General features: G+C 40.1%; 1 protein-coding gene across 1 annotated transcript in view; it reads left to right on the forward strand.

Annotated features, from left to right (window-relative positions):
• Positions 1-4,911, forward strand: part of AGPS (alkylglycerone phosphate synthase) — a 53,495-nt gene extending 48,584 nt beyond the window's left edge. The window contains exon 20 of the mRNA XM_081934710.1: positions 1,046-4,911. Coding sequence (XP_081790836.1) covers positions 1,046-1,167 — 122 coding nt within the window. The 3' untranslated portion in view covers positions 1,168-4,911. The remainder of the gene's footprint in view (positions 1-1,045) is intronic.
• The last annotated feature ends 9,637 nt before the right edge of the window (positions 4,912-14,548 follow it).

Raw genomic sequence — 14,548 nt, forward strand, 5'->3', positions numbered from 1 at the left:
AGCCAATTTCATTTAAAACAACTGTAATTTTGTGGCTGTGTGTTATAAACCGTCAAGTTTATATTCATATTTATAATTTTTTAAGTTGTGGGAGGAAACCAGCTTGGGGTAGTAGTTAAAGGCACACAGCCAGTTGGGGTGACTTGGGGCCATTCAGATTTAGGAAGAAAGCAAGCCATTTCCAAAAACGTTGCAAAAAAAGTTACAGGGACCTGTCCAGGCAGTCAGTAGGAGTCAAGACTAGCTTGAAGCCCCTGCCCCTCCCAAAAAAAAGTTATGTAAAAATAGTAACAGCTAGCAATGGTCTTGGATGCAAATGTAATGCTAAGATGTAGGTTAAACAATGCCTAATATCTATTACCCCATCTAGTATGGGCTGTAGTATTATTTCTTATTATTGTCTTTACTGCCCATTTTATTGGTATTATTATTGTTGTTGTTGTTATTATTATTATTTGCTTTGCAGGTACAATAAGAGTATCTGTACCGGAGACAAATTCCTTGTGTAGCTATTCACATTTGGTTAAATAAAGTATTTGACTGGGTTCAGAGGAAGTTACTCCTAAATATAGATCCAGATAGAACTACAGCCAAAATCTGTCACCCTACTTTTGAGAAATGTGTTTTCTTGTTTATTTGATAACCTGAGTGTTTTTCATAAAAATAACTTTGTCTGGTTCATTATAATCTGTGCATTGTTTGTTTAAAACAGAGCACAGAATTCTCTACTCCCATGTAAATATATGCTGCTTCGGTTTAATTATATTTAATGCAAAACATCATCTTTGCCTAAACTTGATCTAAATTTCATACTTTGTACAGAGAAAAGGCAGTCTGGAATCCAGGTTTCCTTTGGGAATACATTGCACTTAATGAGCTTGATAGTCTGGTGGGCTCAATAAATCAAATAAAGCAAAACATTTCTCATTTTTGAATAAAAACATTTATCACCCAGTGTTTGTTCATTCATGGCCATAAGATTAATTGGTTCCTGCTATTATGGTGAATATTAAAGACACTTTTTGTTTTGTTTTTTTTCTTCCAGTGGGCAAGTTACGAAAACACTGGCTGAAAGAATGTGTATCAGACGTTGGCTTTGGGATGCTGAAATCCATCAAACAATTTGTGGACCCCAATAACATATTTGGGAATGGAAGCCTTTTATAACCTTGTTACTCTCCACGCTGAAGTACCGGAAAGAATAATGTTTGACTCTCATAGCTTTTCCCAGTATCCAAAAATAGCATGGACTTAGTTTCAAAAGCTTTTCCTTCCCTGCAAATTTTATTTCTTCTTTCAATTGAAGACTGTTCAAATGCAGTCAGTTCAGAGTATAGTTAGATCCATTCAATTGATAACCTATTTGGATGGCTTTCCTGCTGTAAGTGCTGAAATGTTTGAGAGTGAACCTGATGGTGGTTGGAGACTTTCTTGATGGAAAAGCACTTTGGGGAAGCAGATGAAAAATAGGCAGTATATTTAACTGAAATACGGTTTTCTATTGAACAGTTAAAGCAGAGAGAAGCAATGGCAAGCTGCAATTGGAGGAAAAAAAAGGTTGATATTTGGATAGGAGACAAAACATGTTTTCCTCTCTGATACTATTTTTAAAAAATTAAATGTTTTTAAATCCTCTTATCAACCTTACTGAGCCAGAAAAGTAAACCTTTCTTTCTCGATATTGGAATTCATTGTTATATAAAATCTCAAACTTCATAATCACTCTTCATTTACTTTAGTGGGCAACTTTTCCTAAGAATAAAAATAGTGCTATTAGTTCTAATCCTCCAATAGCGGGGGGAAATGAAATTTCAGCCTTTACAAATCAAAGCAATGTTTAAGTTGTTTACCCACAAAAACAAAATACCAAGCTTCTAAAAGTATCCAAGAGCATTTAAATTAAATATATAATGTAATATTTCACGGGATAGTTAAAACAATGCAATGGGTCTAGAATTTTATTCTGTCAATGATAGAATAGAATCTCCTGAGCAAACATTCCTTTTGGCAGAAAAGCTGAGGGAAGGGATATTATTTTATGCTAATCCAAGAGCAGCTCCTTAAAGTTAGTTATTCTTACTAAGCTTGCCTAAATCAAGATGGCTTTATTGGAACTAAACTGTTTACATGTTACACCCATCCAAATCCATTATTGTGAAAGAACGAGATTTAATCAGTTTCATTGTAAAGAAGCATATATAAACAAAAGTACTTGAAACATTTTTTAGCTTTTATTCCGCTTTGATAACAAAATTGAAGTTTAATATACAAATTTAACTATGTAGCTAAAGTCAGAAACATGAGTGTTATCTGGTCCGAGACAAAAATCAACACTTGTTCAAATCTTAAAGACTGCTATAGCAGATGGCTTAAACATAGAATAGGCATATACGCATTATTATACTGTAATACTGATGGCGCCTTATCATGATTACAAAATAGGCCGCCATTTTCTAAATTTAATCCACAGAAATAAAATTGTATTCAGCAGAGATTGGCTATTTGGATCACTCCATCCAGTTGCCCGTTGGTCTCAGTTAAGATGTGGTCAGCCAAAGAGAGAGATGCTCAAATACTCTGTGACTCCATCTCGCTAAAATCCCAATTCTTCAGAGTAGACTCTAATGAAGATGCAGGGGGCTATAGAGAAGGGAAGCACAAAACTTTGTCAGCAGATGGAATCCAACTGGATTCCAGTTAAAGACGGCCACATATGTGCATTAATTTTTACTTCTGGGTTAGGGTAAGGTATCCTTACCATTAGTGGTTTAGTTTCTTACTCGTACAGGGATACATGGAGGATTTGGATTTTGTTTTTGTAGAGTACCAAATATAAACCAAATGTGTGTTACAGGGAATAAAGTTGCCTTTTTGATAGAATTAAAGCAGAAGTTTAATTTCTTGGTTGTCTTCTCTTGTTGTGACCAAATTTATGCTATCCCCCAAATTTCTAGTCTCACTTAAGGTGCTCAATTGGTTTATTTTACTGGTGGGATTTTCTTAATCCCCTCTTTCCTTAGGTCGCACAGAATTATATATTTTGCAGATATGTTCCATATCTTTATAGATAAAAAGGAGTGTTCAAATCATGAAGTATTATCTTGTGTCATGTGGGTACAGTCCTATCAAAGTAATTGTGAAGTCACAAAGGTGAACAGGCTTTTGGAGAAAGGCACAATGCAGATAACTGTGAACAATGTAAATTGCTTTACTTATGTCTATTTTGCTAAACCTTTTTTAATTGTTAAATCGTTTGGAGTATTAGCAGGAGTTACTTGTAAAATATGAACTAGCTGAATGCTAATTTTGAAAAGTGATGTTCATTAAAAAAAAATCAGAAATGCACCAAATAAAGAAGCTGTTGCTTATCTTTTCATGGCATACCGACAGACCTGTGAAAGCTATATATTGGTATATGGCATGTTGAATTTTTTCTCCACTGCTGCATTGTAATACCTTGCTGCACTTTCTTGAGAATCCAATACGCATAGAGTCAAAATCATTTATTGATGAAGTTGCAATACTTTTCACCAGATATCCAAATGTACACAACCACGCAGGAGCCAAGAGGGTAAGGAAGCTCAGAAACCTCTTCCCTTATGGATCAAAACTGCTGGAATACGAAATAGAAGTCTTGCTTTTGAGGGTCTAATCATAGCATGAGCACCTCCCAGCAGGTGCTCTTACCAAATAATGAAAATGTTTTAAACAAGACAAGATGCTTAATGCAACATTGTGATAACTGGTCAGGACTGCTCATGGAGAGGATGAGTGAGCCTGGAAAAGTGCCTTGTTGCTTTCAGACTGGTTCTAGCCCTGTTACGGGCTTTTTCCAGACACTCTCAGTGAGGACTATGGTAGGCCCTGTTGCAGACTGCACAGCATGTCTCTTTAATAGGTTTCAAGGTAACTGAAGTTATGATGAAAATTGCAAGAGAAAAAGTCCATTTTGATAAGCCATAAGCAATTTTTCTGGAGATTCTGCCTGAAGTACCCTTTTAACATCAGTTTTACAAGATCAGCTTTATATTAGTTAAAATCTTTTCGGTAGAACAAGTTTTCAGTCACAGTTGCCCACTGTTCACAGTTGCTTCCAATTCATAGCAAGTAATGAGATGTAAAGAATGAGACAACTATGTCCCACACAGATGAAGGACCTTGGATCAAACTGTGATTCCCCCATATAGTGAGGCAAATGGGGAGGCCTTTCAAAAGTAGATTGAAAAAGAACAAGTAGCAGAAAATGGGCAAGAGGGAATCAACTTTTTGTGCCTGGAATGTAACTGGTTAAATCTGGTTTTCTTAAGATGTGCAGGAGAGAGCTTGAAATTCAACATTGTAAACTGGAGTATTGGTGTTTAGATCTTTCAATGGCACATGTTTGTGCACCATTTCAGAAACGTATGTTGAATTTAAGGAGAAGAATGGAGTTGTGTTGTTTTCAGTTTAGAAAACCGGTTACTTAGGAGTCACTTTATACTAAACGTGCCTATATTAGGAACTAAATTGTTACGTTAAATGTATCTATTTGCCTTATGGTGGTGGATTTTTATGTAGCAGTAGGGTGATTAGTTTGGGTCTGGATCATGGCGTAAATGGGAGAAAAGCAGAGGGGGAGGGCTTAGCCAACTTTGATTCAGATTAAAGCCTCAAGTGGGGTTCCAATAAAAAAAAGTTTAAAAGCACATCCATGGGTACATTTAACATAACATTTTGGGGTTGCACATCAAATTTAAAAAAGTTAATCCACTATATTACTAGCTAACGGAAGAATTGAATTTTCTGCTAATGATGTAGAACATGTTGATCACATATTGATAAGTTAATTGTACAACTACTGTTACAATGTTGACATCAGTTGCTTATTAATAAAATGGTCCTAAATGTTCTCCATAAATTGATTAAATTAATACATTTTCAAATGGCTTGTTTTTTCTCTTTTATTGAAACATTTCAACTAAATGTCAAGCAATGATTGAAGTTATTCGCATTAGAGGAGGATAGACTTTGGGACAAAAGATCAGTCTTTTAGAATATAAAACTTTGTTTTAACTAAACTCTCCATTGTTTTCCAGATAACATTTTCTGAAGCCAGACCTAATCAGTTGAGTTTACTGAATAAGCTAAGCATCAGTGTGATCTGCCTGGTTTTGGTTTAGCCTATCATGTCAACCCAGTAGTTTATAAATAACTATTTATGGCTTAGCATGTTGTAGAAGCCAAGACACAGATCAGGGGTCTCCAACCTTGGCAACTTTATGACTTGTGGACTTCAGCTCCCAGAATTATATATCATTCTGAACAAATGGCTCTCCAATCTCTTCTTAAAAGCTTCTAGTGATGGAACACCCATATTTTTATATGGAACTTTAACATAGGAACTAGCTTATACATTGAACTAAACCATAATGCAAATTATTTAGTTTTGGCTTAGCAGTACTATATGGACCCACTCATTGTGGTTTGTAAACCATGGTATATAGAATTCTCCAGCCAGCAGAGCTGGTATATAGCTTAGTGTGATAAACTAGCAAATTACAGCTTGTTCAGTAGAATAGAATAGAATAACAGTTGGAAGGGACTTTGGAGGTCTTCTAGCCCAACCCCCTGCTCAGACAGGAAACCCTATACCCATGATGGTGAACCTATGGCACATGTGCCACAGGTGGCACATGGAACCATTTATCAGGGCACACGAGGTGTTGCCCTCTCAGCTGGCCAGCGCGCATGTGTGCATTGGCCAGCTGACTTCGGCCTTCTTTTGAGGCTGTTTTTTGCCTTCTGTAGCCTTCAGGAAGCTTCCCGGAAGGCTCCAGAGGGCAAACACTGGCCCTACGGACAAACCGGAAGTCACCATTCCCAAACTTCTGATTTTCCCGTAGGTCTGTTTTTCGCCCTCTGGAGGGCATCCGGGAGGGGGGGGGAGGAGTGGCTGTTTTCGCCCTCCCTGGGCTCCTAGAAAGCCTCTGGAGCCTGGGGAGGGTGAAAAAAATGCGCCAAAAGCGGTGTGTGTGTGTGTGTGCTGGTCATGTGCGCATGCGCGCCGGGGGTTGTGTGCACATAGCATTATGGGTGTGGCACACCTGTGCACGACCCCCCTGCGGTCCCCCCGCTTTTGGCACGGGAGCCAAAAAATGTTTGCCATCACTGCCTTATACCATTTCAGACAAATAGTTGCCCAATCTCTTCTTCAAAACTTCCAGTGTTGAATTCTGGGAGTTGGAAGTCCACAAGTTATAAAGTTGCCAAGGTTGGATACCCCTGACTTAGATTGTTCTGTAAACTATGGCAGAGCTTGCTATATACAGTATCTCCATCCATAGCTGGATGAGGCCAGATGTCTCCCATTTCCTGGAATACTTTGGTTTCTTATCTTTGTTACAACTTTTTTTTACTATTTAAGTGTTAAAGAGCAATGTCTGACCTAGGTACGTTTTGCTGGATTTCAGAGAGGCTTAAAGATCCATTCATGTGGAATTTTGTTGCGTAAAAACCTAGCAAAACTGTTCAGGCTGAGACTGGAACCTGATTCAATTTATTTTTCCACTGGTTCTTGTCTAACTCAGATTTGCCTTTCCCAAAACTTTATGGTGAAAGGAAGTACAAGCAGCCTTCGTTTAGTAACTGCCTCCGACAACAATGGTTCACAGTTACGACAGTGCTGAATTTATAGTGCTTGCATTTATAACCTTCACAGCATCTCTCTCTCTCTCTGTGATTATAATGTTTGCCATTATAATCAGTACCTGTGCCTGATCCTTTTTTTTTCTTATTTCCCCCCACAAAAGGCAGAAAGATTGCCTGAGCAAGTTATCCTTTGCTGAGCTGCTTTTCTCTGCAGTGCAGCCAGTCTCTAAACAGTGCTAACAGCAAGTTAATAAACTGAATTAGTCTGAATTAGTTGATTACAACCTTCCAGAATTCATACTGCTGACCCTGAAATGTCTAATCAGTTTCATGCTAAAAGCTTTTGTTTGCCTCCTGTGCAGCTGGCAACCTTGAGTGTGCTAGGCAAACAACTGGTGCCAGCGCATTTCTTTTGATGTATTTATTCTCTATTGCTTACTGTCTTGTAAGCCTTTCTCCAATAAATGTAAATGCAAAATTTAATTTCCTTCGTGCTAATTACCCCATTGCCAAGGTTAGCATTCCCAAGGTGGTGAAAAAGGGTTGTAAGATTTTCCCTTTTGCCTGCTTCCTTATGAGTCAAGTCCCAGAAACTCCCTGCTGTTTTGGTTTACTTAGCTGGTTGTGTATTAATATCCTGACCCCAACCTAAAGTCACACTACGTACAGCCGGTGGTCACATGATTTTCATTTAAGGGCCACTTTGCTTAACGACCAAGTTGCCAGAACCTATTGTTGCCCCCCCCCCTCCGAGGTCAAACACAACCCTGATGTGGCCCTCAATGAAATCGAATTGACACCCCTGCAATGTAGTCTTGCAGCTAAATCGAAAAGAGTGGAAGTGGACAAAAGACAATGTTCCATCCCAACTGTTGTAATGCTCTCTAGATGGGGCTGTCCTTGAAGACTGCTTAGAGCTTCAGCTGATCCAGAATGCAAGGGCATGAGCAGTGGCAGCCCTGTGTCTAGACATGTTGATATGACTCCTTTGTTTTCATGAACTGCACTGGTTGCCAGGCTCAATCAAGGTGCTGCTTATCCCTTATAAAGCCCCACGTAGCATGGATCCTGTTATCTGGGGGAGCCCTCCTGTAGTTTTTGCCTGACTAATAAGACCTGGCAGAGTAGACATGCTCTGGGTCTTCTCAATGAAGCAGTAACACCTTTTGATCATTTAACTTCGGCTGTAGAAATAGTACCACTTCATGCACAGTCTTTCACGTGAAAAATAGAGAAATTGAATTGTCTTCTAAAAACAAGTGTATGTATAATCTTCAACTTACAACCACAACTTCAACTTACAACCATAACTTACAACCTTCAACTTACAAGCACAAAATTTATCTTGGTGAGCGAGAAATGTGTTAAGTGAGTTTTGCCCCATTTTATGACTTTTCTCGCCACTTTTGTTAAGTGAATCACTATAGTTGTTAAATTAGTAACAAAGTTGTTAAGTGAATCTGGCTTCCCCGTTGACTTTGCTTGTCAGAAGGTCGCAACAGAGGGTGACATGACTCTGGGATACTGCAACTGTCATAAATATGAGTCAGTTGCCAAGCATACGAATGTAAATCACGTGCCCATGGAGATGCTGCAATGGTCATAAGTGTGAAAAATGGTTAAAGTCCCTTTTTTCAGTGCCGTTGTAACTTTGAACAGTCACTGAACGAATTGTTATAAGTCAAGGACTACTTGTGCTGTTTGCTTTTAGAATTGTTTTAAAAGTATACTATGTATTTTTGTAAAAAAAAAATCTTGGCTTTGATCTTGAATTTTGTGTGTGTGTGTGTGTGTAAAGCAAAAATAAAAGGTTTTATCCTTATGGATCTCTTTCAGATTTGTTTCTTTTTCAAGTTGGTCCTTTATTTTTTCCAAGAGAACATGCTCACTGTACTGAGAGGACCCTTCTCAGGGGAGTACTTCTGTATCATTAACTGATTAATACAGCACATCCTGTGAGGTCGCGGGATTAAAGATTCAGTCAGCAAAGCAGTCAGTGAGCCTTTTTTACTTTTTAGATACTCGAAGCTGCTAATTTCTGAAACTTTTTTCCAGCCTGAAGTTTGAAATATCTATTTAAGCAAAAAGATAAAGACTGATTTATATTTCTTCTGTTTATTTAGTCTCCTTGATGGAGTTGGATCCTTCCATGATCCTTCCATAACAGATGTAGAGTTCATCTGTTTTTTTTTTTTAAGGGGTTGATGTTTTCTGATCTGTATTTCAACTTCACCTGCTTTTCTAACAGCAATCATCCTTTTTTAGATTGATTTTTTTTTGTTCTGTTTTCAGAAAATGGAAATAACCATGGGGTTTATTTCTGCTCAGTTTTTCACATCTGTTAGATCCTGTACTGGCAATAAACATGTCCATCTGTAACTTTGAACTCATCTTCTGCTTTGGTTTGAGAAGTAGGATATGGAATAAATTAAGAGGAGTGAACAAGGCATTTGTTAATGCAAGTAATATGCAGGCCATTGCATTGGCACCCACAAGTCTATTCTCAAGCCTTCATTTGAATTTCCAACAATGCCTCTCCATTGCCCAAAGCCATCGTTAGAAAAAGAGTGGGTGGTGTGATGTAACATGAGATGAGACCATCTCTTGCCGGTCACATCTACCCGACCCATCAGAGCGGGGAGGCAGGGAATGTTGTGGGTCCCATTCCCGAGGGAGATACACCTGGTGGGACCCAGAAGAAGTGGTGGCTCCCTCTCCCTGGAACAGAGATTTCCCCCAGAGATTGGAATGGCCCCCACTCTAATACTCTTCCGGAAGGCGCTGAAGACCTGGTTCTGCCAGCGGGCCTGGGGAACCCAGTGGGATGGAGCCCATTAAATGGCTCATGTGATCTGCTGTTGCCCGGGTGGGGGTTGGAATGTGATTTTGTTATATTGTACTATATTAATTTATTTGATTTTTGGGGGGATAGTTTTCATTGTTTTAAATGTGGTTTTATATTCTGTAACCTGCCTTGAGTTGCCATGGGAGAATAGGCAGCAATATAAACTCAATAAACAAACAAACATACTCAAAAATGCTAAATAGCCACAGTTGGCGTCTGTTAAAGTGAGCTTTTTTATTGGCAGTGACCACAAGGCGATTCTTTTATGTGCATGTCCATCTTCACAATTCCAGTTCCATTCTCTGGCCAAAAGAAACCTTTTATCTCCTCCATTCATAATAAAGTTTCCAATTTTCAGTACATTTCATTTCCCGAACTAGAATTCTACTGCAAAAAACCCTCTTTCACCAGCCTTATTAGACGCCTCTTAATCTGGAATCAACCCTTGTTAAATATGGATTCAATGTCAATGAAAGCGATACTTTGAAAATTCAACCTCCATTAGAATGCCCCATCTACTCTGCCCTATTTCTAATTCACTTCTTCACTTTCCTTTACCAGATTCTTATAAACATTTTTTTTCCTTTGAGAACCTAATGTTGCTGATATTAATACATATTCTATAGGTGGAGATCACCTGGCATCAGAAGTGGGTTGCTGCCGGTTCAGCCCAGATTGGCCGAATCAGAAGTAATGGCGGCAGGAGGCTCCGCCCACCCACCCAGATGCTTCTGCGCATGTGCAGGAGCACACCCAAACCAGTAGTAAAAATATTAGCAACCCACCTCTGCCTTGCATCTTCTGCAACCGTAGGACAATCCAATTTTTGTAGGAGTGTTTTCTTACTACCATCAGTGGCATCCACAGGACCTCATTACACTTCTCAACATGAGGAAAGAAGCTACAGGTGCTGTGCTACAAGCTTCCCCCTATTTTGGCATGCATGGAGTGTTGTGATGCAGGTAGAAAATAGGCAGCTCAGTTTGCCTGGAAGCACTACAAATGAGAGCTCAGGCCAAGTGTGGAAAATGTCTGGAAAAAAGCGTTTCACGGAAAATCCACCCGAATTAACTTGCTATAAAGGAGGCTAGGAAAAACCTATTGGAGTTTCTGAGATTCTGTATTTACAGGTAGTCCTCGACTTGCGACCTCAGTGAAGGCCAAATTTTTTGTGATTAAACCAAACATTTGTTAAGTGAGTTTTGCTCCATTTTATGACTTTTCTTGCCCCAGTTGTTAAGAGAATCACTGCAGTTGTTAAGTTAGTAATACAGTTGTTAAGCGAATCTGGTTTTCCCATTGACTTAGCTTCTCCGAAGGTTGAAAAAGGTGATCATATGACCCCAGAATACTGCAGCCGTCATAAATGCAAGTCAGTTGCCAGGTGCCTGAATCGCTTGAACATGGGGATGCTGCAACGGTCGTAAGTGTGGGGAATGGTCATAAGTCACTTTTCTCAGTGCCATTGTAACTTCAAGCGGTAACTAATGAACTATTGTAAGTCGAGGACTACCTATACGTCATTAAATAAAGAGATTGTCACGATGTTAAAAGGTTTGCTAGACATGAACTGACTGAAAACTGACACTGAAGAGTTAAACTGAGAAAGAGTTATTGCGCAGGTCATAAAAGTTATCTGAAAGTGATTTATTGTGCATGTCTTCACACATTACAGAGAGAGAGGCGAAGGAGAAAGAGAAAGCTTCTGATGAACTTTTGTCCGCCTGCCAAGCTGGCAGACGGAACATTCTTATCAAAATGTAACAATTAGTTAGTTTTGTTTTATTTACTTTTATTATTTTCGTATTAAAGTTTGTTTATTAATTAGAATATGCTTCTCAAGACTATCTTCTTTTCTTCAATATCTTAATGCATATGCTGTTGGAAATCAGCCCGGTCCATAGACCTCAATTTTTCTTCAGGGTGATTTTTTCCCCTGACAATTTATGTTAGCAGAGGTTGGTCGATGATACCAGAGTTAATTGGAAGAAGCTAAGATGGCTATAATTTACGGCTGCTTTTTTCCTTCGAGCTATCTTAAGATAACCGACTAAGGCTAATTAGCCATGTCGGAGAAAAAGAAAAAGAAGAAGAAAAATGGGACAAGCACAGATGGATCCGTTTCTTCTGACAAGGAGGCTCCCTCAGACACAGAGAAGCAAGATCTTTCAAACGTACTTCAGGAGCAACAAATTCCTCCAGGTGCCGAGCCAGATGTGGGGGAAGGAGCTACAGGACGCGAGATCTACGAAACGAGGTCAGTGGTTCCCCCTTCTAAAATACCTCCAGGAGATTATGATTTATTCGGGGCCAAGCCAAAACTTCCCACTTTGCCAAAGCCACTCCATTCCCAGACTCTTGGAGATTATGAAACACTTGATGAATGGCAACTGCCGGCAGAGAAAAAATACTCCCACGCAAAAAGCGAAGTTTATGAATCCTTCCCAGGCACGGGGGAAGAAATGCAAAGCTATCTTTATCAATTAGAGCTGTTTGAAAAATATGCTAGGGAGGCGAGAGAGTGCTTTGAGGAGATGAAGAGGAGTGGGAGGGGCTCCCCCACTCCCAAAATGTCTGAGGACGCCATCTTGTCTTCCTCAAAACAACAGCCTAAGACACACCCCACAGAGTTCATTGGTGAATCAGAACAAAGATATATGTACACGTCACCGAGGTCACGTGATCCCTTTGAGTCCACTGAACTTCCGGCTACGTATAGAAAGATGAGGCAGCCAAAAAAGTGAAGCTGCACTGCCATCTGCTGGCGGAGAAAAATTATTAGAGCAAAAGATGAAGCAGCTCCATCAAAGCTTTAAAGATTTGTCTATGAGTTCTCTAGAAGCCAAAGCTTTGCCTCCAAAGGTTAAGTCTTCAACGCCCCCTGGTGGTGCTGAATCCTCCCTAAATGGAAAAAGGCAAAGTCAAAGGCGAATGCAAGGAAGTCAATTTGATGTTGCCACGCAAAGACCAATGGTGCAACTCCAGCACCCCCTGGTTCAACAACCAGCTTTGCAACCTGCTCAACAAATTGTTCCGATGCATATTCCTCAGCAGGTATTTCCAGTCACTCCCTTGACTGGTGAATCCAAATTAAAGGAGTCAGGAGAGAATTATAAAGCCTGGGTCAGTGAAATTGCGCTCTTGCTTCGAAGAGAAGGCACACACTGCATGATTTTTAATCCTCCCCCTCAACCGTGGACACCTGCAATGAGAGACCTGGAAAACAGAGCAATTACAACTTTCCTCATGTCAATGGAAATTGAGATCCAGGGTATCTTTCCACCTGATGCAACTGCCCAACAAATTTGGGCTATTTTGGAAGATTGCTACAGGCCCGTTTCAATTGAATCTTCATGTTTGCTCATGTCTGAGTTCCATGGTTCGAAGTTGAAACCTGGTGAATGAATTGGTGGACATTTGACCAAACTGAAAAGAATGAGAAGTGAATTGAGACAAAATGGCCATGTAATCGATGATATCCAAATGGTTAGCATCATCATTAACTCATTGAATTATGAATGGAAAGATGCTGTTGCAAAGATTAACTTCATGCCTATTGCTCAACGCACAGTTAACCACGTTTGCAGACTTTTAGTGGAAAAGGAAGCTATCAAGTTAGCTACACCACATCTGCAACGACCCCCAGCATCAAAGGCTCCAGCCAGACGTCCCCTCCGAGGAAGAGGCTACGCTCCAAGGATGCCAAAATGCTATACCTGCAACCGTGTGGGACATGACACCCGGGATTGTCCCCAACGAGTTCCAGCTCCCGTCACGTACCAGCCCAGAGGAACAGACTCCAGAGGCAGAGGTAGAGGCGGAAGACAAGGCATGATCCAAGGCATGATCCACAAGCTCCACTTGTAATACTGGCCATAACCAACATTCCACAACCTGATCCAAAGTTCGACAGACGTCTTTTGTGGACTTTAGATAGTGGAGCAGCTGTACACGTTACCCACAGAAGGGAACTTTTCACAGAGATGGGCGAACCAGAGCCCGAGTATCGAGAACTGTATTCCTTCACCAACCACACTTGCAAGGTTATGGGAAAAGGAACTGTTTACATTGAAGAGCTCGATAGACACATCCCTGATGTTTATTACATACCTTCAGCAACCAGTAATTTGCTTAGTCAAAGTCACTTGTCTAGAGATTTAAAGTTCCAGGTTCACCACCTCGAAAAAGCAAGTTACTTAGTTAAAGATGGTGATATTGTTGCTGAAACTATGCTGATTGGTGGTGTTTATTACTTAAAGCCAAAGCCTAAAGGGCAAGCACAGGCAAGTATGCAAACTCCAAAAAGGCACAACACGGGCCCAGAGAGAGTTGGTTCAGAGAGAGAAACCGTTACTGTGCCAAAGGCTCCTAAAGCCAACAAACAGAGAAAACAGAAACAGGTTGCTCAGAGCAAGCCTGAGGTTCCTCATGAAACTGTTAATGTTGAGAATTCACTAACTGGTAAACCTTTGCATTCCAGGTGTATTCACAAGTGGCACAGAAGATTGGGACATGCCAGTTTCCGTGTTCTTAGAAAGATGCCGGAGTTCGCAAAAGGTTTGGATCTAAAGGGGTGTAAGGTGTTTTTGGATTGTGCGGTTTGCAAAAAGGCTAAATCCAAGGCAACTGCAATTCCAAAACACGCTACACGCCGGTCAACACGCATTTTTGATTTGGTACACACTGACATAGTAGGTCCTTTCCCACCAACAATTGGTGGCAGAAAGTATTTTCTAACAATAGTAGATAATCATTATAGATATGGATTTGTATATCCTATGAGAGAGAAATCTGAGACCTTTCAGATCTTTAAAGACTTTGCAGCGTTTGTTTCTACACAATACCAAGTTCGCATCGCCAGAATCCAGAGTGACCGTGGTGCAGAATTCATGTCTCAGCGTTTCCAGGACTGGATGCGTAAGAATGGAATTCTTCATCAGACATCTGCTCCATATACACCAGCTCATAACGGAGTCGTAGAAAGAAGACAAGGGGTTCTACAAACCATGATGCGTTGTCTTCTAGAAGATGCCAATCTCAGTAACACATACTGGGGTGAAGCAATCAAATATGCAA

The sequence above is a fragment of the Natrix helvetica genome (assembly GCF_964273705.1).
Source record: "Natrix helvetica genome assembly, chromosome: 1".
In the NCBI taxonomy this organism is placed as follows: Eukaryota; Metazoa; Chordata; class Lepidosauria; order Squamata; family Natricidae; genus Natrix; species Natrix helvetica.